At 44.1% G+C, this 27,868-nt stretch overlaps 1 protein-coding gene across 2 annotated transcripts in view; it reads right to left on the bottom strand.

The window, feature by feature from the left end:
- LOC106592156 (neuroligin-3) overlaps positions 1-27,868 on the bottom strand; it is a 587,284-nt gene that overhangs the window by 253,221 nt on the left and 306,195 nt on the right. For both annotated transcript variants that reach the window (XM_045724151.2, XM_045724149.2), the window contains one exon: positions 15,191-15,340. In XM_045724151.2, coding sequence (XP_045580107.1) covers positions 15,191-15,340 — 150 coding nt within the window. The remainder of the gene's footprint in view (positions 1-15,190; positions 15,341-27,868) is intronic.

Here is a 27,868-nt window from a genome sequence, read left to right on the forward strand (position 1 = left end):
TTACCAGCATGTTTTCCTGTCTCCCTGCTTTCTCAAGTTCTGTTCCCTAGTTTCCCCAGTTCTGACCATTCTGCCTGCCCTGACCCCGAGCCTGCCTGCCATTCTGTACCTGCCTGACTCTGACCCGTTTACGAACCTCTTCCTGCCCTGACCCCGAGCCTGCCTGCCGTTCTGTACCTGCCTGACTCTGACCCGTTTACGAACCTCTTCCTGCCCTGACCCCGAGCCTGCCTGCCGTTCTGTACCTGCCTGACTCTGACCCGTTTACGAACCTCTGCCTGTCCTGACCCTAAGCCTGCCTGCTGTTCTGTACCTTTTTGACTCTGCCCTGTATTACGAACCTCTGCCTGCCCTAGACCTGTCTTTTGCCTGTCCCCTGATTGGGTCAATAAACATCTGTAACTCTAGCTATCTGCATCTGTGTCTTATCCTGAGTTCTGATACCATGAATACACGCTGTCATCAAGGCAAAGGGTGGCTACTTTGAAGAATCTAAAATCTAATATATATTTGGATTTGACTAACACTTTTTTGGTTACTACATGATTCCATATGTGTTATTTCTACAATGTGGAAAATAGTAAAAATAAAGAAAAACCCTTGAATGAGTAGGTATGTCCAAACTTTGACTGGTACTGTATGCGCTCTATGTTTGCTATATAGTACTAAAGAGTTAAACACTTTGTTCCCAGCAGACGAGAGAGGAAAAACGAGGGAAAAGATGCAACTCTGATTGTAACTTTCCATCTCTTTCCCCCTCAAGTATAGAAGCAGGACTCCCTTAATTTGAATACTGGCAGCTGCAAAAATTAATTTAGATTCAAAGCCGGGGTCGTACAATTTCAAGTGAAAATTGATAAATAAATAAATAAATACAACAATATTAATGAAAAAATGTACGCTCTTTTAATTAGGCAGCTTAAAGGGATGAGGGAATAATTGAGACAAGATAATTAATTTAAAGTAGAAAACAGACCAGACAACTCTAAAGATGGTGCTCTCAGCTCTTTCTCTCACTAATACAGGTTTCCACCTCCACTACCCCTCTAACGCATCCCTTCTTGGGCAATCAAAGAAATGTATTAATACCATACTGACCAAACTCCTGACAAATACAACCGTCTGAATTCATCTTAGTTCATTTAATGGAGACAATGTGCTAAATGAGGGAATTGTTATTATTTCTTCATGTCTATCTGTGGAGAAGCCAGATGGAACTGGTATTAATAAAGCATGATCAGTTTAAAAGGTGAAAAGGACAGGCTGCAGTAGCCTATTCAATATTTCAATACCAATTTATGACACCTTAAATCATACTTTCACTGTCCTGTTAATGTATTGTTAGAATGTGAACGCTACCTACTGTACCTCTGTGAGAGAGAAGAGACTATAACCAGGGCCAAAGTCACCACCATTCCTATTCTAATTAAATAAGGTCCATTCTACGTCTTCTCTTCTACCTGGCTCCTATCGTCCCTCTATCTCCTCTCTCTCCTATAATCCCTCTATCTTCTCTCTCTCCTATAATGCATCTCTCACCTCTCTCTCCTATAATCCCTCTATCTCCTCTATCTCCTATAATCCCTCTATCTCCTCTCTCTCCTTTAATCCCTCTCTCGCCTATAATCCCTCTCTCTCCTATAATCCCTCTCTCCCCTCTCTCTCCTATAATCCCCCCCCCTCTCTCTCTCTCTCTCTCTCTCTCTCTCTCTCTCTCTCTCTCTCTCTCTCTCTCCTATAGTCCCTCTATCTTCTCTCTCTCCTCTTTCTCTCTCTCTCTCTCTCCTATAATCCCTCTATCTCCTCTCTCTCCTATCGTCCCTCTATCTCCTCTCTCTCCTCTCTCTTCTCTCTCTCTCCTATAATCCCTCTATCTCCTCTCTCTCCTATAATCCCTCTCTCATCTCTCTCTCATATAATCCCTCTCTCTCCTCTCTCTCCTATAAACCATCTCCCCTCTCTCTCCTATAATCCCTCTATCTCCTCTCTCTCCTATAATCCCTCGATCTCCTCTCTCTCCTATCGTCCCTCTCTCTCCTATAATCCCTCTATCTCATCTCTCTCCTATAATCCCTCTCTCCTCTCTCTCCTATAATCCCTCTCTCTCCTCTCTCTCCTATCGTCCCTCTATCTTCTCTCTCTCCTATAATCCCTCTATCTTCTCTCTCTCCTATAATCCCTCTTTCTCCTCTCTCTCCTATCGTCCTTCTATCTACTCTCTCTCCTATCGTCCCTCTCTCTCCTATCGTCCCTATCGTCCCTCTCTCTCCTATCGTCCCTCTCTCTCCTCTCTCTCCTATTGTCCCTCTATCTCCTCTCTCTCCTCTCTCTTCTCTCTCTCTCCTATAATCCCTCTCTCATCTCTCTCTCCTATAATCCCTCTATCTCCTCTCTCTCCTATCGTCCCTCTCTCTCCTATAATCCCTCTCTCTCCTCTCACTCCTCTCTCTCCTATCATCCATCTCTCTGCTCTCTCTCCTCCCTCTTCTCTCTCTCCTCCAATACTGTGACAGTAATTGTGTCTTCAAAGTGAGGACTCCGCAACCTTCCTGGGGCTCTGTTTGGAAAAGTTTCATATCTCTGCCTTTCTTTCCCCATTTAGATGTGTAAGGTGTGGAAACAACGTAGGGGAATTTATTACAGGTAGGGCTGGGAATTGCCAGGGACCTCACTATACAATATTATCAAGATACTAATGTGCTGATACGATATGTGTTGCAATTCTCACGATCCTCACAATTCTATATGTATTGCAATTCGATACTGCGATTTTATTGCGAATTGATGTTCCAAATATATTGCTCACCATGTCTGCTGCAGAGGGACAAGAGAGAAAACAAGTTTTGATCAAACATAGAAATGAAAATGCTGAAAACATGATGGCTCACCATTTAAAAAGAAGATGGACAACAAGCTAGAGAAGGAAAAGTACCAGAGCTTTGGCGCACGTACGGCCAACTTGCGCTAGCTAACGTTAACTACATAGCAAAAAATAAAGACGAGAGAATCGTTACGAAAAATAATATTAGTGCAGGGGTTCCCAAACTTTTCTGGTCCATGACCCCATTTTGATATCAAAAAAGTATCGCGACCCCAACTGTGTGAAAAAAATTATGTAATTAACAGACAATGTTAACTTTTTTATTTGGGACTATGGCAGTCAATTGAAAAACATTCTAACAGTATTTCTGATTGTCTTCTCAACTCACCATCACATACTTTTAATGTGGGGCTATGACAGTCAAATGCAAATGATTCTGACATAATGTATCTTATCTCACCATCACTAATGAGATGGGTGTGCTTGATGCAAGTCGCGTTGGGGCTTCTCAAAGTCAAGGGGCGTGGTCGACAGTGCGCACCTCATCTCTGCTGTCTCATCCAACACGGATGGACATTCGGTTTTAATGCAGACGAGACTGAATCCAGCTTCACACAGATATGAGCTGGTGAAGGGTACCATGAGTTTTATGCTGTTTTCAAGACAACTAGGAACTCAGAAAAATACGAAGTCAAATCCTGATGTCAGTGATCTTCAGGTGCGAAAGTCAGAGTTGTAGAAAGAGGCCTGAGTTCCCAGTTGTTTTGAACATGTCATTAATCCTCAGAGGCAGACAACAGGGTATTATTCTCTTTGAGTCAGGAACCAAAATTCCTCCGTATTGACCTGTGAATGCATTCAGTCACATGACAGCTCGATCAGCTGTTCGATTTCACTTACCGGCGTGTCAACTGAGCCAGGATCACAGTCAAACGGATTGGGAGGTAGGAGCCATAGTGCTCTTCCAAGCACTGGAGGTTGAGCAGACATCACTCGTGCGGGACACTTACTGATGCAGTTTTCTGTTAGAAACATGCACAGCTGAGGGAAGGGGGAATGGTTGGCTTTCATGTTATTTTCTGTTAGAAACATGCACAGCCGAGGGAAGGGGGAATGGTTGGCTTTCATGTTATTTTCTGTTAGAAACATGCACAGCCGAGGGAAGGGGGAATGGTTGGCTTTCATGTTATTTTCTGTTAGAAACATGCACAGCCGAGGGAAGGGGGAATGGTTGGCTTTCATGTTATTTTCTGTTAGAAACATGCACAGCCGAGGGAAGGGGGAATGGTTGGCTTTCATGTTATTTTCTGTTAGAAACATGCACAGCTGAGGGAAGGGGGAATGGTTGGCTTTCATGTTATTTTCTGTTAGAAACATGCACAGCCGAGGGAAGGGGGAATGGTTGGCTTTCATGTTATTTTCTGTTAGAAACATGCACAGCCGAGGGAAGGGGGAATGGTTGGCTTTCATGTTATTTTCTGTTAGAAACATGCACAGCCGAGGGAAGGGGGAATGGTTGGCTTTCATGTTATTTTCTGTTAGAAACATGCACAGCTGAGGGAAGGGGGAATGGTTGGCTTTCATGTTATTTTCTGTTAGAAACATGCACAGCCGAGGGAAGGGGGAATGGTTGGCTTTCATGTTATTTTCTGTTAGAAACATGCACAGCTGAGGGAAGGGGGAATGGTTGGCTTTCATGTTATTTTCTGTTAGAAACATGCACAGCCGAGGGAAGGGGGAATGGTTGGCTTTCATGTTATTTTCTGTTAGAAACATGCACAGCTGAGGGAAGGGGGAATGGTTGGCTTTCATGTTATTTTCTGTTAGAAACATGCACAGCCGAGGGAAGGGGGAATGGTTGGCTTTCATGTTATTTTCTGTTAGAAACATGCACAGCCGAGGGAAGGGGGAATGGTTGGCTTTCATGTTATTTTCTGTTAGAAACATGCACAGCTGAGGGAAGGGGGAATGGTTGGCTTTTGAAAGAATCACTCTTATTATAAGAATTCTTTCCTCTGAATCCACTGATTTGGTCACTCATCTGTAGAATGTTTTGGTATTTCCCCTGCATGCTTGCGTTGTTCGTTCAGTTCCCCAAATAAGTCTGTTACATAGAGAAAGAGAGACATTTTCTTTTCATGACACCAAGTCAACCAAGTCAGTTTGTTTTTTACATCCGTTGTGAATGACACAACAGTTCCTCTCTCAGTGACAAAAATCTTTCCAACACTCCTCCTCGATAACCACTAAGCCTCACTGTGAAATAGAACATTGTCATCTCTGATCCCATATCATAGTTTTGAGAGCAGGCGTGAACACACTGGATGTGGCTTGATGTCGTTTACAATCCAAGTTATCTGCTGCAGTACTGTATATCTCTGAGTTCTGTGCTCAGCTCTTTTGCCGCAAGGTGCTCTCGGTGTATCCAGTATAGCTCAGTGGGTGTATCATACAATGTGTCCATATGGCAGAGGGAGACTCATTCATAACTAGAGTGTAGAGGCCTGCTCGCCGTCCCGCCATAGATGGAGCCCCATCTGTACAAAAGCCCACCTTTCGATCCCATGGAATCAGTTTTTCATCAGTACAGCCACGCAGCACACTGAACATCCCGTGTGCCCTTTAATGCTCTGGAGTTGTGAGACAGAACAATACGTCCTTGTGAATAGAATCCCCCGACATGTATAGGGAACAAAAATGTCAACGCATGGGCATCTCGGCCTTGACAGCTAACGTCCATTTGGAGAGCGTAAACTGGGGACTTTTTGACTCGTTCAGTCAGTTTCCTCTTGATTGCTAGCAATACCAAAAATGATTTGTATAACAGTGTTATCTGACAAAGGTATTGATGTGAGTTTCTGTGCCTCTGCCTCCCCACACACTGTTTTCACCATATCAATTGCGGCCGGTAATATCAAAGTCTCTGTAATAGTGTGTTGTTTCATAGCGTAGTGGGCCTAGTCATTCACTGTGGGAATGATTCAAGTGCAACGGTTAAGTGAGGCTTTTTCCACTGATCAAAGGGAGCTCAAAGACGGTATTAGGCCCTAGTTTGGGAACCCCGCTCTAGTGCCCTCAAACTCTGACACCAGGTGTGTGCAATTACATTATCAGGTAGAAGAGAAAAGCAGAAGGCTCCGGACCTTGTCGTGTCCACTAGAGCAGAGTTAAATTACTCTGCTCTTCTGGATAGATTGTTCCCCCATCACTAATTACAGGTTAATTACAGGTTTAATATTTAATCACGAACTGTGATCCAGTTCATATGGAGAACACACTAAGTGGGGAGGACACCACTGTGATCCAGTTCATATGGAGAACACACTAAGTGGGACCCTAATGCTACACACTAGAGTCAACATACACACACTGAAGCTGGAGACTCATATCTCCTTCACTAGCTTTAAGCACCAGCTGTCAGAGCAGCTCAATCACTGCACCTGTACATAGCCCATCTGTAAATAGCCCATCCAACTACCTCATCCCCATACTGTTATTTATTTCTTTTTTTTTTTTGCTCTTTGCACCCCAGTATCTCTACATGCACATTCATCTTCTGCACATCTACCATTCCAGTGTTTAATTGCTAAATTGAAATTATTTCACCACTATGGCCTATTTATTGCCTCACCCCCCTTATCTTACCTCATTTGCACACACTGTATATAGACTTTTTCTATTGTGTTATTGACTGTATGTTTGTTTATTCCATGTGTGACTGTGTTGTTGTTTGTGTCGCACTGCTTAGCTTTATCTTGGCCAGATCGCAATTGTAAATGAGAACTTGTTCTCAACTGGCCTTCCTGGTTAAATAAAGGTAAAATAAAATAAATAAACACGTACACATGGATTTTGTGTTGTAGATATGTGGTAGTGGAGTATGGGCCTGAGGGCACACACTTAGGGTGCTGTGGATTCTGTAATGAACGCATTGTAATGTTTTTAAAATTGTATGACTGCCTTAATTTTGCTGGACCCCAGGAAGAGTAGCTGCTGCCTTGGCAGGAACTAATGGGGATCCATAATAAACCCCAGGAAGAGTAGCTGCTGCCTTGACAGGAACTAATGGATTCATAATAAACCCCAGGAAGAGTAGCTGCTGCCTTGACAGGAACTAATGGGGATCCGTAATAAACCCCAGGAAGAGTAGCTGCTGCCTTGACAGGAACTAATGGGGATCCATAATAAACCCCAGAAAGAGTAGCTGCTGCCTTGACAGGAACTAATGGGGATCCATAATTAAACCCCAGGAAGAGTAGCTGCTGCCTTGACAGGAACTAATGGATTCATAATAAACCCCAGGAAGAGTAGCTGCTGCCTTGACAGGAACTAATGGATTCATAATAAACCCCAGGAAGGGTAGCTGCTGCCTTGACAAGAACTAATGGGGATCCATAATAAACCCCAGGAAGAGTAGCTGCTGCCTTGACAAGAACTAATGGGGATCCATAATAAATACAAATACAAACTGAACTCTGTATTTGGCCATGGTTGTCCATTTGAATTACAAAATTAACATCTTGTTTCCTCCACCAGCCAATTGATTCCTGTGTGACCCTGACTGTGTGTGTGTGTATCTCTAAGCATGTGTGTACATGTGTGTTTGCGTCCTTATGTGTGTCCCGTGTGTGTGTGTGTGTGTGTGTGTGTGTGTGTGTGTGTGTGTGTGTGTGTGTGTGTGTGTGTGTGTGTGTGTGTGTGTGTGTGTGTGTGGTTCTTTAATCCTAGGTTGTTGTGTCTCTTTAATGGTGTGTAATGAGTGGCAGTCAGAGGGGAGTATCTTGTATCACTGCTCTTTACTCATATAATTAGTCACAGGCTCTCCAGAGCATGTCAATGTCCCCCACCCATAGGGAAAGACTTAATTACTGTTTCTAAATGCATAAAAAATTAACAAAGGCTCAGAGTCCTGCCAAAATCCAAGGTCAGGACTCCTGTTCTCAGCCAACTGTTAGAGGACATGACCAGGATGTACAACTTGATTTCTTACTTGTATTTGTATTGAACCTTCATTTACCCTGGTTAGTCTGGAGATACAATCTATTTTACAAGAGAGACCTTGTACTGTACTTGTAGTGATGGTCTGGTTGTCCTCCAATATATTCTGATGTCTATCTATGATGTCTCTCTGGCCTAAAATCATCTCAAATAACACAATCAAAATAGAATAAATTTTGTTTTTTAAATGAGATACGTTTTATACGACATATTTTCTGAGTGCGGAAATATCACATTTGTTTCTTACCAGGATTCACTGGTTTTAGGCACCAACCAAACCTTTGGGAGAGCGACATGGTACAGATGAAGTTTCTACGATCTAAGCCTTTAGTAATGAAGCCATCATCTTGCCTATATTCACTACACTACAGTATGTTTCCATCATCTTGCCTATGTACCTTACTGTCCTGTACTGTACCTTACTGTCCTGTACTGTACCTTACTGCCCTATACTGCACCTTACTGCCCTGTACCTTACTGTCCTGTACTGTACCTTACTGCCCTATACTGCACCTTACTGCCCTGTACCTTACTGTCCTGTACTGTACCTTACTGCCCTATACTGCACCTTACTGCCCTGTACCTTACTGTCCTGTACTGTACCTTACTGCCCTATACTGCACCTTACTGCCCTGTACCTTACTGCCCTTTACTGCACCTTACTGCCCTGTACTGTACCTTACTTTCCTGTACTGTACCTTACTGCCCTATACTGTACCTTACTGCCCAGTACTGTACCTTACTGCCCAGTACTGTACCTTACTGCCCTGTCCTGTACCTTACTGCCCTATACTGTACCTTACTGCCCAGTACTGTACCTTATTGCCCAGTACTGTACCTTACTGCCCTGTCCTGTACCTTACTGCCCTATACTGTACCTTACTGCCCTATACTGTACCTTACTGTCCTGTACTGTACCTTACTGTCCTGTACTGTACCTTACTGCCCTTTACTGTACCTTACTGCCCTGTACTGTACCTTACTGCCCTGTACTGTACCTTACTGTCCTGTACTGTACTGTACCTTACTGCCCTATACTGTACCTTACTGCCCTATACTGTACCTTACTGCCCAGTACTGTACCTTACTGCCCAGTACTGTACCTTACTGTCCTGTACTGTACCTTACTGCCCAGTACTGTACCTTACTGCCCTGTCCTGTACCTTACTGTCCTGTACTGTACCTTACTGCCCTTTACTGCACCTTACTGCCCTGTACTGTACCTTACTGCCCTGTACTGTACCTTACTGTCCTGTACTGTACCTTACTGCCCAGTACTGTACCTTACTGCCCAGTACTGTACCTTACTGCCCTGTACTGTACCTTACTGCCCTATACTGTACCTTACTGCCCTATACTGTACTTTACTGTCCTGTACTGTACTGTACCTTACTGCCCTATACTGTACCTTACTGCCCTATACTGTACTTTACTGTCCTGTACTGTACTGTACCTTACTGTCCTATACTGTACCTTACTGCCCTGTACTGTACCTTACTGCCCTGTCCTGTACCTTACTGCCCTATACTGTACCTTACTGCCCAGTACTGTACCTTACTGCCCAGTACTGTACCTTACTGTCCTGTACTGTACCTTACTGCCCAGTACTGTACCTTACTGCCCTGTCCTGTACCTTACTGTCCTGTACTGTACCTTACTGCCCTTTACTGCACCTTACTGCCCTGTACTGTACCTTACTGTCCTGTACTGTACCTTACTGCCCTATACTGTACCTTACTGCCCAGTACTGTACCTTACTGCCCAGTACTGTACCTTACTGCCCTGTACTGTACCTTACTGCCCTATACTGTACCTTACTGCCCTATACTGTACTTTACTGTCCTGTACTGTACTGTACCTTACTGCCCTATACTGTACCTTACTGCCCTATACTGTACTTTACTGTCCTGTACTGTACTGTACCTTACTGCCCTATACTGTACCTTACTGTCCTGTACTATACCTTACTGCCCTATAATGTACCTTACTGCCCTGTACTGTACCCGACCTTACTGTACTGTACTGTACCTTACTGCCCTATACTGTACCTTACTGCCCTGTACTGTACCTTACTGTCCTGTACTGTACCTTACTGTCCTGTACTGTACCTTACTGTCCTATACTGTACCTTATGTCTCTCCATTGAAACTTACTGCACTGTTCCTTACTGCCCTGTACTGCAACTTACTGCCCTTTACCCTACCTTACTGCCCTGTACTGCAACTTACTGCCCTGTACTGCAACTTACTGCCCTGTACTGCAACTTACTGCCCTGTATTGTACCTTAGTGCCCTGCACTGTACCTTACGGCCCTATACTGTACTGTACCATACTGTCCTGTACTGTACCTTACTGTCCTGTACTGTACTGTACCTTACTGTCCCGTACTGTACCTTACAGTCCTGTACAATACCGTATGTCTCTCCATTGAAACTTACTGTACTGTACCATACTGTCCTGTACTGTACCTTACTGTCCTGTACTGTACTGTACCTTACTGCCCTGTACTGTACCTTACTGTCCTGTACTGTACCTTACTGTCCTGTTCTGTACTGTACCTTACTGTCCTGTACTGTACCTTACTGTCCTGTTCTGTATTGTACCTTACTGTCCTGTACTGTACCTTACTGTCCTGTACTGTACCTTACTGCCCTATATTGTACCTTACTGTCCTGTACTGTACCTTACTGTCCTGTACTGTACCTTACTGCCCTGTACTGTACCTTACTGTACTGTACTGTACTGTACCTTACTGCCCTATATTGTACCTTACTGTCCTGCACTTTACTGTCCTGTACTGTACTGTACCTTACTGTCCTGTACTGCATTTTACTGCCCTGTACCTTACTGTCCTGTATTGTACCTTACTGCCCTGTACTGTACCTTACTGTCCTGTATTGTACCTTACTGCCCTGTACTGTACCTTACTGTCCTGTACTGTACCTTACTGCCCTATACTGTACCTTACTGTCCTGTACTGTACCTTACTGCCCTAAGCTGTACCTTACTGCCCTGCACTTTACTGTCCTGTACTGTACTGTACCTTACTGCCCTGTACTGCACCTTACTGTCATGTACTGTACTGTACCTTACTGCCCTATACTGTACCTTACTGCCCTGCACTTTACTGTCCTGTACTGTACTGTACCTTACTGCCCTGTACTGCACCTTACTGTCCTGTACTGTACTGTACCTTACTGCCCTGTACTGTACCTTACTGCCCTGTACTGCACCTAACTGTCCTGTACTGTACTGTACCTTACTGCCCTATACCCCACCTTACTGCCCTGCACTTTACTGTCCTGTACTGTACTGTACCTTACTGTCCTGTACTGTACTGTACCTTACTGCCCTGTACTGCACCTTACTATCCTGTACTGTACTGTACATTACTGCCCTGTACTGTACCTTACTGCCCTGTACTGTACCTTACTGCCCTGTACTGCACCTTACTGCCCTGTACTGTACCTTACTGTCCTGTACTGTACCTTCCTGCCCTATACTGTACCTTACTGCCCTGTACTGTACCCTACTGTCCTGTACTGTACCTTACTGTCCTGTACTGTACTGTACCTTATTGCCCTGTACTGTACCTTAGTGTCCTGTACTGTACTGCACCTTACTGCCCCTGTACTGTACCATATTGCCTTCTATTGAACCTTAATGTACTGTACCTTACTGTCCTGTACAACACCTTAATATACTGTACTGTACCTTACTGTCCTGTACTGTACCTTCCTGCCCTATACTGTACCTTACTGCCCTGTACTGTACCTTACTGTCCTGTACTGTACCTTACTGTCCTGTACTGTACTGTACCTTATTGCCCTGTACTGTACCTTAGTGTCCTGTACTGTACTGTACCTTACTGCCCTATACTGTACCTTACTATCCTGTACTGCACCTTACTGCCCTGTACTGTACCATATTGCCTTCTATTGAACCTTAATGTACTGCACCTTACTGTCCTGTACAACACCTTAATATACTGTACTGTACCTTACTGACAGAGAACACTCAGACAACACAGTCCTGATGAGTGACTCAGTAGAACAGAGAACACTCAGACAACACAGTCCTGGTGACTGACTCAATAGAACAGAGAACACTCAGACAACACAGTCCTGATGACTGACTCAGTAGAACAGAGAACACTCAGACAACACAGTCCTGGTGACTGACTCAGTAGAACAGAGAACACTTAGACAACACAGTCCTGATGACTGACTCAGTAGAACAGAGAACACTCAGACAACACAGTCCTGGTGACTGACTCAATAGAACTCTCTCACCTCTATCAACACCAGGGATCCGAATTGAATGTACAGTTGAAGTCAGAAGTTAATGACTCCGACCTAATACAATTAGGTCGGAGTCATTAAAACTCGTTTTTCAACCACTCCACAAATTTCTTCTTAACCTTAACAAACTATAGTTTTGGCAAGTCAGTTAGGACATCTACTTTGTGCATGACACAAGTCATTTTTCCAACAATTGTTTACAGACAGATTATTTCACTTATAATTCCCCGTATCACAATTCCAGTGGGTCAGAAGTTTACATAAACTAAGTTGACTGTGCCTTTAAACAGCTTGGAAAATTCCAGAAAATTATGTCATAGCTTTAGAAGCTTCTGATAGGCTAATTGACATCATTTGATTCAATTGGAGGTGTACCTGTGGATGTATTTCAAGGCCTACCTTCAAACTCAGTGTCTCTTTGCTTGACATCATGGGAAAATCAAAAGAAATCAACCAAAACTTCAGAAAAAAAATTGTAGACCACAAGTCTAGTTCATCCTTGGGAGCAATTTCCAAACGCCTGAAGGTACCACATTCATCTGTACAAACAACAGTATGCAAGTATAAACACCATGGGACCACACAGCCTTCATACCGCTCAAGAAGGAGACGCGTTCTGTCTCCTAGAGATAAATGTACTTTGGTTCGAAAAGTGCAAATCAATCCCAGAAATACAGCAAAGGACATTGTGAAGATGCTGGAGGAAACAGGTACAAAAGTATCTATATCCACAGTAAAACGAGTCCTATATCAACATAACCTGAAAGGCCGCTCAGCAAGGAAGAAGCCACTGATCCAAAACCGCCATAAAAAAGCCTGACTACGGTTTGCAACTGCACATGGGGAGAAAGATTGTACATTTTGGAGAAATGTCCTCTGGTCTGAAGAAACAAAAATAGAACTGTTTGGCCATAATGACCATCATTATGTTTGGAGGAAAAAGGGGGATGCTTGCAAGCCGAAGAACACCATCTCAACCATGAAGCACGGGGGTGGCAGCATCATGTTGTGGGTGAGCTTTGCTGCAGGAGGGACTGGTGCACTTCACAAAATAGATGGCATCATGAGGATGGAAAATTATATGGATATATTGAAGCAACATCTCAAGACATCAGTCAGGAAGTTAAAGCTTGGTTGCAAATGGGTCTTCCAAATAGACAATGACCCCAAGCATACCTCCAAAGTTGTGGCAAAATGGCCTAAGGACAACAAAGTCAAGGTATTGGAGTGGCCATCACAAAGCCCTGACATCAATCCTATAGAAAATGTGTGGGCAGAACTGAAAAAGTGTGTGCGAGCAAGGAGGCCTACAAACCTGACTCAGTTACACCAGCTCTGTCAGGAGGAATGGGCCAAAATTCACCCAACTTATTGTGGGAAGCTTGTGGAAGGCTACCCGAAATGTTTGACCCAAGTTAAACAATTTAAAGGCAATGCTATGATGAAAGAAATAAAAGCTGAAATAAATCATTCTCTCTACTATTATTCTGACATTTCACATTCCTAAAATAAAGTGGTGATCCTAACTGACCTAAGACAGTGAATTGTTACTAGGATTAAATGTCAGGAATTGTGAAAAACTGAGTTTAAAAGTATTTGGCTAAGGTGTATGTAATCTTCCGACTTCAACTGTAGTAGTACTTCTGTGATGTACACTTCCCTCAATATCCACCATATCAAACAGTCTGTTTCTCCTCAGCTCTGTACTCAAAGAAACACTGGGGAGTCAACTGAGCACAAACAACAACAACAGCATTATCTATCTACCAATACAAAACCCCCAATATGATTTTGCAGTGACAATTTGTAAGAGGTGGAACAATGTTCCACCAGAGGATCCAAATGAAAACAGGGCTTTGATTGTATGTATGTGTGTGTGTGTGTGTGTGTGTGTGGTGTGTACATCTGCATGTGTGCTGGTGTGTGTGTGTGTGTGGTGGCGTGTGTGAGAGAGGGAGAGAGAGAGCTCTGGTAGTGTGTTGACTAACAAACTCCATTTTGTATTGCTGCTTGCTGCAACTGCAGTAGTTTCCATGGAGCTGTGTCTGAGAGAGGAGATTCAGCTGTGAGTCAATGCCCTCCCAACAGCCTCTCAGCTCAGCCCCTTAGCTCCAGCTCTGATTCTCTCTCTCTCTCTGCTTCTCTCTCTCTCTCTCTCTCTCTCTCTCTCTCTCTCTCTCTCTGATTCTCTCTCTCTCTCTCTCTGATTCTCTCTCTCTGCTTCTCTCTCCTTCTCTGCTTCTTTCTCCCTGCTTCTATCTCTCTCTCTCTCTCTGCGTCTCTCTCTCCCTCTGATACTCTCTCTCGCCTCATTTACTCTCTCTCCTCTCTCTGCTTCTCTCTCTCTGCTTCTCTCTCTCTCTCTGCTTCTCCATCTCTGTGCTTCTCTCTCTCTTGCCTCATTTACTCTCTCTCTCTTCTCTCTTAAACTCTCTGTACCAGTCTTGTTCCTCCTCTATTGCTCAGCCAATCCAGCTCTTCAGTCCACTCTCTTTCTCGCTCTCTCTCCTCCCTACTCTCTCCCTCTCTCACACACTCATCTCCCTCTCTCTAAATCCTCTCTGGTATCACGCCCATCCCATCAAGTCTTTTTTTCCATTCTCATTACAATAATTTCTTCATTTATTCCTAACCCAGCAACAGAAAAACACTCAGTGTCACCCAATAATTACTCCTCTTTGTATCACAGCAGCAAGCATGGTATCCAACATCAGGTAAACAGCATCAAGCAAACACCTTTACATGTTAACGTATGTATGTCAACAACATATATATCTGGCCTACCAGAGGAGGCTGGTTGGGGGAGCTATAGGAGGACGGGCTCATTGTAATGGCAGGAACGGAGTAAATGGAACAGAGTCAAACATGTCATTTTCATGTGTAGGCGGTTTGACTCCGTTCCATCATTCCATTCCAACCATTACAATGAGCCCAGTCCTCCTATAGCTCCTCCCACCAGCCTCCTCTGAGGGTTGTCACAGGAAAACAGATCGTAGAGAAAAGCTCCAAAAACATCAGCAGAACGGTGGTAGAAAAGATGACCAAAGACGTTAGAAGTAGAGAGCCTTACCCAGTACTCCGACGCGGTAGTTCAGGGTGATCACAATGACGTTCCCGTAGCTGGCCAGGACGCTCCCGTCGATCATATTCCCGGTCCCCTCCATGTAGGATCCCCCGTGGATGTACACCATCACCGGTTTGGCCCCGGTGTCTCGAATGTCTGGAAGAGTTGTTTACCATTAACACATTCACATTGCCATCCTCCCTCTCGTCCAGAGCAGCAAAGGGGTAAACTCAAACACTCAGACAGAAAGCAGTGGGTGAAACACCACAGACACACACAGACACCTCCCAGGTACCAGCTACTGTATGCTGGAATGAAGTCTAGGGCTCTGTCCACAATGGCTCCCTATTTACTATATAGTGCACTGCCTTTGGCCAGAGGCTCTGGACAGAAGTAGTGCACTATATAAGGAAAATGATGCCATTTCAGACGCACCCCCAAGTCAACAAGCCAGTGTGGATAGAAAAAGATTGGACTATGTCATTTTGTCATGATTTGACTTCCATTGAAAACCAGATAAATGCTGAGTCATTATGTCGGGGGAAAGGAGAATCTGTCACCAGTCAAGAGTACTTGGGCTGGCGATGCAAGCTGGATGTTGTACAGTACATTAGAATTCTCCTCAGGTGAATCTAACGACAGCTTTATAATCCAATTTGTGTCTTGTTTTGGCCCCCAGAAGACCCGTTTGTTTCCAAATAAAGAGCCTGATCTGTTCTGACAACATACCTGACACAGCTAATAAACACTGCATATGCTAATCACTGTTGACAGTGATGAGCTAATAGACCATGCTATATTTATCTGCTCACTGTACATGTTGTATGTATGTACAGTAAATACTACATGTATATAGTATAATACAGTACAGTATATGAAACAGGATATACTACATATAGTACAGTGTAATTTTTTTCTTCACGTTATTTTACCAGGTAAGTTGACTGAGAACACGTTCTCATTTACAGCAACGACCTGGGGAATAGTTACAGTGGAGAGGAGGGGGATGAATGAACCAATTGCAAACTGGGGATGATTAGGTGACCATGATTGTTTGAGGGCCAGATTGGGAATTTAGTCAGGACACCAGAGTTACCACCCCTACGATAAGTGCCATGGGATCTTTAATGACCTCAGGACACCTGTTTAACGTCCCATCCAAAAGACGGCACCCTACACAGTGTCCCAATCACTGCCCTGGGGCATTGGGATATTTTTTAGACCAGAGGAAAGAGTGCCTCCTACTGGCCCTCCAACACCACTTCCAGCAGCATCTGGTCTCTCTCTCTCTCTCTCTCTCTCTCTCTCTCTCTCTCTCTCTCTCTCTCTGCCTCTCTATCTCCATTATTCGCTCTCTGTGTCTGTTTACCTCAGTCTCTTGAACTGCATTGTTGGTTAAGGGCTTGTAAGTAAGCATTCCACGGTAAGGTCTACACATGTTGTATTCGGGGCATGTCACAAATAAAGTTTGATTTGATTTAAGAACAGAAAGAAAAAGAGTCAGAGAGAGAAAGAAGGAAAAAGGAGAACAAAACAGAGAGAAAGAGAGAGAGAGATAGAGCAAGTGAGAGAGAGCAAAACAGAGAGCAAGAGAGAGAGAAAGAGAGAAAAACAGAGAGAGCGTGAGAGAGAGAGAGCGAAAGAGAGCAAAACAGAGAGAGAGAGCAAAACAGAGAGAAAGAGCAAAACAGAGAGAAAGAGAGCCATTGGGTTGTGATACAGAAGAGCTATATTGTATTCAGGTTGTCATGGCGACAGCGAGCCAAAATTCAGAATCCTCAAGAAGGGCTAATCAGAGACAACATCCTCCTGCATAGACAGTCTGAATCTACTTCATCTGTTGGAACCCACACACACACACACACACACACACACACACACACACACACACACACACACACACACACACACACACACACACACACACACACACACACACACACACACACACACACACACACAATCATGCACTCCCACTCCTGTCCTTGTATTTGCATGTGTATTGCTATACAGAGTACTTGGGATTCATTCTGTCTACAGACAGACAACCGATTCGTAATGCTCTATACAAGAGCTTAGCGTTGGTTTAATTCAGCTCAATGTATTCATGACCCTCAATGTATTCATGACCCTGTTATGGTAAAGGAATATAGTGTATACATGGTATTTCTTTATTTATGGGTTTCTTCATCTATCTAGCTGGTATCTGGGAGGCCTTGGCTAAAACATCATTTACAAAGCCACACTCCTCCACACAGACACTTATTTAATACAAGAAGAGAAGTAGAATGAGGAGGAGGAGGGAACGCATGGGGTGAAAAAGCAAGAAAGAACGAGAGAGAGAGAGAGAAATATAAAATAACATTTCCGGAGCACTAAGAGCTACATGAGACACTTTCAGATGAGCACAGATACAAAGGAAATGGAAAAGGCAGGAAGGGAGGAAAGCAGGAAGAAAGGAGAAATAAGAAAAGACAGGAAGGGAGGAAAGCAGGAAGGAAGGAGAAATAAGAAAAGACAGGAAGGGAGGAAAGCAGGAAGGAAGGAGAAATAAGAAAAGACAGGAAGGGAGGAAAGCAGGAAGGAAGGAGAAATAAGAAAAGACATTAGTCATGTCAACGTTATCGGTTGCCTATTTTGTCGATTCACATCATGCTCCCATGACAACGGGGTAGATATCACCGTGGGAACGTCAACGTTCCACAACACTTCACTGTGATCTATCGTTTTATTGGCCAGATTAGATGGATTGCTGATGTGTCACAGATCAGGTGGGACATATTGTATTTGGTGTCACAGACATTAGTGTAGTAAAACAGGGCATCAGGAATAATGCACCATTTATATTTCATGTTTATCTTTCTTTCTTTTTTACAGTGAAAAGCTGACTCACTACCTCTGGAAGGAAAAAACATAATTGATATAAAACACATGTACTTTACAATTCATACACAATGTTCTGTAGACTGTAGGTTATATACTGTATGCTAGGAGGAGAGAAGATAGACTGTTGGATTAAATACAAACCTTACAAACACATTACATATCTGACAGTGAATATAATGAGCATCAAATCCAAATGAACCGTTAAAGTCAATGACCTGAACAAGGGCTCAATATGCTCAAATTAAAGGGCACAAAACGCACATTCCTAAATGTACATGATGGTTGATACGGTGATATGGGTCTATCAAGAATGATTGGTTTTCATGGAGCCACACACACACACACACACACACACACACACACACACACACACACACACACACACACACACACACACACACACACACACACACACACACGTATTACAATCCTTGTGGGGACCAAACAAATTATTCCCATTCGAAATCCTATTTTACCTAAACCTAACCTTATCCTGTTAGGGCTAGGGGGCAGTATTGACACGGCTGGATAAAAAACGTACCCGATTTAATCTGGTTACTACTCCTGCCCAGTAACTAGAATATGCATATAATTATTGGCTTTGGATAGAAAACACCCTAAAGTTTCTAAAACTGTTTGAATGGTGTCTGTGAGTATAACAGAACTCATATGGCAGGCCAAAACCTGAGAAGATTCCATGCAGGAAGTGGCCTGTCTGACAATTTCTTCCCCTTCTTGATTATCTCTATCCATTACAAAGGATCTCTGCTGTTACGTGACACTTCCTACGGCTCACATGGGCTCTCAGAAGGCGGCAAAAAGCTGAATCGTGGCTTTGCAGGCTCTGGCTGAAAAAAAGTAACGCGTTTGGGTAGTGGCTGGTTACAGTACTGTGAGACTCAGGCGCGTGCTCGCGTCGACCGAATGCTTTGTTTTCTTTCCTCTGTTTACCTCAGCGGAGATTCCCGGTTGGAATATTATCGCTTTTTTACGAGAAAAATTGCATAAAAATTGATTTTAAACAGCGGTTGACATGCTTCGAAGTACGGTAATGGAATATTTAGAAATGTATTGTCACGAATTGCGCCATGCTCGTGACCCTGATTTACCATTTCGGATAGTGTCTGGAACGCACGAACAAAACGCCGCTATTTGGATATAAGGCTGGATTATTTTGGACCAAACCAACATTTGTTATTGAAGTAGAAGTCCTGGGAGTGCATTCTGACGAAGACAACAAAGGTAATCAAACTTTTGTAATAGTAAATCTGACTTTGGTCAGGGCTAAACTTGGTGGGTGTCTAAATGGCTAGCCGTGATGGCTGGGCTATCTACTGAGAATATTGCAAAATGTGCTTTCACCGAAAAGCTATTTTAAAATCGGACACCTCGATTGCACAAAGGAGTTCTGTATCTATAATTCTTAAAATAATTGTTATGTTTTTTGTGAACGTTTATCGTGAGTAATTTAGTAAATTGTTAGTAAATTCCCCGGAAGTTTGCGGGGGGTATGCTAGTTCTGAACTTGATTGAACAAAACATGCATGTATTGTATAACATAATGTCCTAGGTGTGTCATCTGATGAAGATCATCAAAGGTTAGTGCTGCATTTAGCTGTCTTCTGGGTTTTTGTGACATTATATGCTAGCTTGAAAAATGGGTGTCTGATTATTTCTGGCTGGGTACTCTGCTGGCATAATCTAATGTTTTGCTTTCGTTGTAAAGCCTTTTTGAAATCGGACAGTGTGGTTAGATTAACGAGAGTCTTGTCTTTAAAATGCTGTAAAATAGTCATATGTTTGAGAAATTGAAGTAATAGCATTTCTAAGGTATTTGAAAATCGCGTCACCTAATATAGCCTTTTTCCTTGTGAGTATCGGCAAAATGGCCCCACTTGCATGTGGATTCCTTGTTTTACTATCCTTGTCAGGACTTCTGGTCCCCACAAGGATAGTAAAACCAAAACACACACACCACAAACACACTACCCACAACAACAACTAAACACCCACTCATTCTACAGTAGAGGACATATTTTCGGAAGAGAGGAAGGAGAGAGAAAAACAAAGGAGATAAAAACATCCTACAGAGAGGGCAGAGGAGATAATACCACCCTACAGAGAGGGCAGAGGAGATAATACCACCCTACAGACAGAGAGGGCAGAGGAGATAATTACATCCTACAGAGACAGAGGGCAGAGTAGATAATACCACCCTACAGAGAGGGCAGAGGAGATAATAACACGCTACAGACAGAGAGGGCAGAGGAGATAATTACATCCTACAGAGAGGGCAGAGGAGATAATACCACCCTACAGAGAGGGCAGAGGAGATAATAACACGCTACAGACAGAGAGGGCAGAGGAGATAATTACATCCTACAGAGACAGAGGGCAGAGTAGATAATACCACCCTACAGAGAGGGCAGAGGAGATAATAACACGCTACAGACAGAGAGGGCAGAGGAGATAATAACTCTGTACAGAGACACAGGGCAGATGAGATAATAACATCCTACAGAGACAAAGGGCAGAGTAGATAATAACACCCTACAGAGAGGGCAGAGTAGATAACAACACACTACAGAGACAGAGGGCAGAGGAGATAATAACATCCTACAGAGACAGAGGGCAGAGTAGATAATAACACCCTACAGAGAGGGCAGAGTAGATAACAACACGCTACAGAGACAGAGGGCAGAGGAGATAATAACTCCCTACAGAGACAGAGGGCGATGGCGATAATAACACCCTACAGAGAGAGAGGGCAGAGGAGATAATAACTCCCTACAGAAAGGGCAGAGGAGATAATAACATCCTACAGAGAGAGAGAGAGGGTAGAGGAGATAACAACGCCCAAAAGAGAGAGAGGGCAGAGGAGATAATAACAGCCTACAGAGAGGGCAAATGAGATAATAACACCCTACAGAGAGAGAGAGGGCAGAAGAGATAACAACGCCCAAAAGAGAGAGAGGGCAGAGGAGATAATAACACCCTACAGAGAGGGCAGAGGAGATAACAACGCCCAAAAGAGACAGAGGGCAGAGGAGATAATAACACCCGACAGAGTGGGCAGAGGAGATAATAACATCCTACAGAGACAAAGGGCAGAGGAGATAATAACATCATACAGAGAGGACAGAGGGGATAATAACAAAATACAGAGAGGGCAGAGGAGATATTAAAATCCTACAGAGACAGAGGGCAGAGGAGATAATAACATCCTACAGAGAGGGCAGAGGAGATAATAACATCCTACAGAAACACAAGCCAGAGGAGATAATAACATCCTACAGAGACAGAGGGCAGAGGAGATAATAACACCCTACAGAGACAGAGGGCAGAAGAGATAACAACACCCTAAAGAGACAGAGAACAGAGGGGATAATAACACATACAGAGAGGGCAGAGGAGATAACATCCTACAGAGACAGAGGGCAGAGGAGAAAATAACACCCTACAGAGACAAAGGGCAGAGGAGATGGACAGAGGAGATACTAACAAAATACAGAGAGGGCAGAGGAGATAAAAACATCCTACAGAGATAGAGGGCTGAGAGGATAATAACATCATACAGAGACAGAGGGCAGAGGAGATAATTACATCCTACAGAGACAGAGCGCAGAGGAGATAATAACATCCTACAGAGCCAGAAGGCAGAGGAGATTATAATATGCAACAGAGAGTTCAGAGGAGATAATAACATCATACAGCGAGAGAGGGCAGAGGAGATAATTACACCCTACAAGGAGGGGAGAGAAGATAATAACACCCTACATAGAGAGAGGGCAGAGGAGATAATAACATCCTACAGAGCCAGAAGGCAGAGGAGATTATAATATCCAACAGAGAGTTCAGAGGAGATAATAACACCCTACAGCGAGAGAGGGCAGAGGAGATAATTACACCCTACAAGGAGGGCAGAGAAGATAATAACACCCTACAGAGAGAGAGGGCAGAGGAGATAACACCCTACAGAGAGGGAGAGCAGAGGAGATAATAACACCCTACAGAGAGGGAGAGCAGAGGAGATAATAACACCCTACAGAGAGAGGGCAGAAGAGATAATAACACCATACAGAGAGAAAGCCAAATGAGATAATAACATCCTGCAGAGAGAGAGGGCAGACGAGATAATAACATCCTGCAGAGAGAGAGGGCAGACGAGATAATAACACCACACAGAGAGGGCAGAGGAGATAATAACATCCTACAGAGACAGAGGGCAGAGGAGATAATAACACCCTACAGAGAGAGAGGCCAGAGGAGATTATAACATCCTAGAGAGAGGGCAGAGGAGATAATAACATCATACAGAGACAGAGGGCAGATGAAATAATAACATCCTACAGAGACAGAGGCCAGAGGAGATAATAACATCCTAGAGAGAGGGCAGAGGAGATAATAACATCATACAGAGACAGAGACAGAGGGCAGAGGAAATAACACCACCTTACAGAGACAGAGGGCAGAGGAGATAATAACACCCCACAGAGAGAGAGGGCAGAGGAGATAATAACATCCTACAGAGAGAGAGGGCAGAGGAGATAATAACATCCAACAGAGAGGGAGAGGGCAGAGGAGATAATAAAACCATACAGGGAGGGCAGAGGAGATAATTACATCCTACAGAGACCGAGGGCAGAGGAGACAACAACACGCTACAGACTGAGGGCAGATGAGATAATAACATCCTACGGAGACACAAGGCAGAGGAGATAATAACACCCTACAGACAGGGCAGAGGAGATAATTGCACCCTACAGAAAGGGCGGAGGAGATAATAACATCCTAGATAGACAGAGGGCAGAGGAGATAATAACACCATACAGAGAAAGAGAGGGCAGAGGAGATAATAACATCCAACAGAAAAAGAGGGCAGATGAGATAACAACACCCTACAGAGACAGAGGGCAGAGGAGATAAAAACATCCTTCAGAGAGAGAGGGCAGAGGAGATAATAACATCCTACAGAGACAAAGGGCAGAGGAGATAATAACATCATACAGAGAGGACAGAGGGGATAATAACAAAATACAGAGAGGGCAGAGGAGATATTAACATCCTACAGAGACAGAGGGCAGAGGAGATAATAACATCCTACAGAGAGGGCAGAGGAGATAATAACATCCTACAGAAACACAAGCCAGAGGAGATAATAACATCCTACAGAGACAGAGGGCAGAGGAGATAACAACACCCTAAAGAGACAGAGAACAGAGGGGATAATAACACATACAGAGAGGGCAGAGGAGATAACATCCTACAGAGACAGAGGGCAGAGGAGAAAATAACACCCTACAGAGACAAAGGGCAGAGGAGATGGACAGAGGAGATACTAACAAAATACAGAGAGGGCAGAGGAGATAAAAACATCCTACAGAGATAGAGGGCTGAGAGGATAATAACATCATACAGAGACAGAGGGCAGAGGAGATAATTACATCCTACAGAGAAAGAGCGCAGAGGAGATAATAACATCCTACAGAGCCAGAAGGCAGAGGAGATTATAATATCCAACAGAGAGTTCAGAGGAGATAATAACATCATACAGCGAGAGAGGGCAGAGGAGATAATTACACCCTACAAGGAGGGGAGAGAAGATAATAACACCCTACAGAGAGAGAGGGCATAGGAGATAATAACATCCTACAGAGCCAGAAGGCAGAGGAGATTATAATATCCAACAGAGAGTTCAGAGGAGATAATAACACCCTACAGCGAGAGAGGGCAGAGGAGATAATTACACCCTACAAGGAGGGCAGAGAAGATAATAACACCCTACAGAGAGAGAGGGCAGAGGAGATAACACCCTACAGAGAGGGAGAGCAGAGGAGATAATAACACCCTACAGAGAGGGAGAGCAGAGGAGATAATAACACCCTACAGAGAGAGGGCAGAAGAGATAATAACACCATACAGAGAGAAAGCCAAATGAGATAATAACATCCTGCAGAGAGAGAGGGCAGACGAGATAATAACATCCTGCAGAGAGAGAGGGCAGACGAGATAATAACACCACACAGAGAGGGCAGAGGAGATAATAACATCCTACAGAGACAGAGGGCAGAGGAGATAATAACACCCTACAGAGAGAGAGGCCAGAGGAGATTATAACATCCTAGAGAGAGGGCAGAGGAGATAATAACATCATACAGAGACAGAGGGCAGATGAAATAATAACATCCTACAGAGACAGAGGCCAGAGGAGATAATAACATCCTAGAGAGAGGGCAGAGGAGATAATAACATCATACAGAGACAGAGACAGAGGGCAGAGGAAATAACACCACCTTACAGAGACAGAGGGCAGAGGAGATAATAACACCCCACAGAGAGAGAGGGCAGAGGAGATAATAACATCCTACAGAGAGAGAGGGCAGAGGAGATAATAACATCCAACAGAGAGGGAGAGGGCAGAGGAGATAATAAAACCATACAGGGAGGGCAGAGGAGATAATTACATCCTACAGAGACCGAGGGCAGAGGAGACAACAACACGCTACAGACTGAGGGCAGATGAGATAATAACATCCTACGGAGACACAAGGCAGAGGAGATAATAACACCCTACAGACAGGGCAGAGGAGATAATTGCACCCTACAGAAAGGGCGGAGGAGATAATAACATCCTAGATAGACAGAGGGCAGAGGAGATAATAACACCATACAGAGAAAGAGAGGGCAGAGGAGATAATAACATCCAACAGAAAAAGAGGGCAGATGAGATAACAACACCCTACAGAGACAGAGGGCAGAGGAGATAATAACATCCTACAGAGACAAAGGGCAGAGGAGATAATAACATCATACAGAGAGGACAGAGGGGATAATAACAAAATACAGAGAGGGCAGAGGAGATATTAACATCCTACAGAGACAGAGGGCAGAGGACATAATAACATCCTACAGAGAGGGCAGAGGAGATAATAACATCCTACAGAAACACAAGCCAGAGGAGATAATAACATCCTACAGAGACAGAGGGCAGAGGAGATAACAACACCCTAAAGAGACAGAGAACAGAGGGGATAATAACACATACAGAGAGGGCAGAGGAGATAACATCCTACAGAGACAGAGGGCAGAGGAGAAAATAACACCCTACAGAGACAAAGGGCAGAGGAGATGGACAGAGGAGATACTAACAAAATACAGAGAGGGCAGAGGAGATAAAAACATCCTACAGAGATAGAGGGCTGAGAGGATAATAACATCATACAGAGACAGAGGGCAGAGGAGATAATTACATCCTACAGAGACAGAGCGCAGAGCGCAGAGGAGATAATAACATCCTACAGAGCCAGAAGGCAGAGGAGATTATAATATCCAACAGAGAGTTCAGAGGAGATAATAACATCATACAGCGAGAGAGGGCAGAGGAGATAATTACACCCTACAAGGAGGGGAGAGAAGATAATAACACCCTACAGAGAGAGAGGGCAGAGGAGATAATAACATCCTACAGAGCCAGAAGGCAGAGGAGATTATAATATCCAACAGAGAGTTCAGAGGAGATAATAACACCCTACAGCGAGAGAGGGCAGAGGAGATAATTACACCCTACAAGGAGGGCAGAGAAGATAATAACACCCTACAGAGAGAGAGGGCAGAGGAGATAACACCCTACAGAGAGGGAGAGCAGAGGAGATAATAACACCCTACAGAGAGAGGGCAGAAGAGATAATAACACCATACAGAGAGAAAGCCAAATGAGATAATAACATCCTGCAGAGAGAGAGGGCAGACGAGATAATAACATCCTGCAGAGAGAGAGGGCAGACGAGATAATAACACCACACAGAGAGGGCAGAGGAGATAATAACATCCTACAGAGACAGAGGGCAGAGGAGATAATAACACCCTACAGAGAGAGAGGCCAGAGGAGATTATAACATCCTAGAGAGAGGGCAGAGGAGATAATAACATCATACAGAGACAGAGGGCAGATGAAATAATAACATCCTACAGAGACAGAGGCCAGAGGAGATAATAACATCCTAGAGAGAGGGCAGAGGAGATAATAACATCATACCTAGACAGAGACAGAGGGCAGAGGAAATAACACCACCTTACAGAGACAGAGGGCAGAGGAGATAATAACACCCCACAGAGAGAGAGGGCAGAGGAGATAATAACATCCTACAGAGAGAGAGGGCAGAGGAGATAATAAAACCATACAGGGAGGGCAGAGGAGATAATTACATCCTACAGAGACCGAGGGCAGAGGAGACAACAACACGCTACAGACTGAGGGCAGATGAGATAATAACATCCTACAGACAGAGGGCAGAGGAGATAATAACATCATACAGAGACAGAGGGCAGAGGAAATAACACCACCTTACAGAGAGAGAGGGCAGAGGAGATAATAATGTCCTACAGAGACAGAGGGCAGAGGAAAGAATAACACCCTACAGAAAGAGAGGGCAGAGGAGATAATAACACCCTACAGAGAGCGAGAGGGCAGAGGAGATAATAACATCCTACAGAAAGGGCAGAGGAGATAATAACACCCTACAGAGACAGAGGGCAGAGGAGATAATCACACCCTACTGAGACAGAGGGCAAAGGAGATAATAACATCCTACAGAGAGAGGGGGCAGAGGAGATAATAACATCCAACAGAGCGAGAGGGCAGAGGAGATAATAACACCATACAGGGAGGGCAGAGGAGATAATAACATCCTACAGAGACAGAGGGCAGAGGAGATAATAACATCCTACAGACAGAGGGCAGAGGAGATAATAACATCATACAGAGACAGAGGGCAGAGGAAATAACACCACCTTACAGAGAGAGAGGGCAGAGGAGATAATAATGTCCTACAGAGACAGAGGGCAGAGGAAAGAATAACACCCTACAGAGAGAGAGGGCAGAGGAGATAATAACACCCTACAGAGAGCGAGAGGGCAGAGGAGATAATAACATCCTACAGAAAGGGCAGAGGAGATAATAACACCCTACAGAGACAGAGGGCAGAGGAGATAATAACACCCTACTGAGACAGAGGGCAAAGGAGATAATAACATCCTACAGAGAGAGGGGGCAGAGGAGATAATAACATCCAACAGAGCGAGAGGGCAGAGGAGATAATAACACCATACAGGGAGGGCAGAGGAGATAATAACATCCTACAGAGACAGAGGGCAGAGGAGATAATAACATTCTACAGAGACAGAGGGCAGAGGAGATACTAACATCATACAGAGACAGAGGGCAGAGGAGATAATGACATCCTACAGAGACAGAGTGCAGAGTAGATAATAACGTCCTACAGAGACAGAGGGCAGAGGAGATAATAACATCCCACAGAGAGAGAGGGCAGAGGAGATAATAACATCCAAAAGAGAGAAAGAGAGGGCAGAGGAGATAATAACACCATACAGGAAGGGCAGAGGAGATAATTACATCCTACAGAGACAGAGGGCAGAGAAAATAACACCACCTTACAGAGAGAGAGGGCAGAGGAGATAATAACTTCCTACAGAGACAGAGGGCAGATGAGATAATAACACCCTACAGAGAGAGAGGGCAGAGGAGATAATAACACCATACAGGGAGGGTAGAGGAGATAATTACATCCTACGGAGACAGAGGGCAGAGGAAATAACACCACCTTACAGAGAGAAAGGGCAGAGGAGATAATAACTTCCTACGGAGACAGAGGGCAGATGAGATAATAACATCCTACAGAGACAGAGGGCAGAGCAGATAATAACATCATACAGAGACAGAGGGCAGAGGAGATAATAACATCCTACAGACAGAGAGGGCAGAGGAGATAATAACATCCT

Source organism: Salmo salar, chromosome 09, assembly GCF_965601325.2.
Source record: "Salmo salar chromosome 09, fSalSal1, whole genome shotgun sequence".
In the NCBI taxonomy this organism is placed as follows: Eukaryota; Metazoa; Chordata; class Actinopteri; order Salmoniformes; family Salmonidae; genus Salmo; species Salmo salar.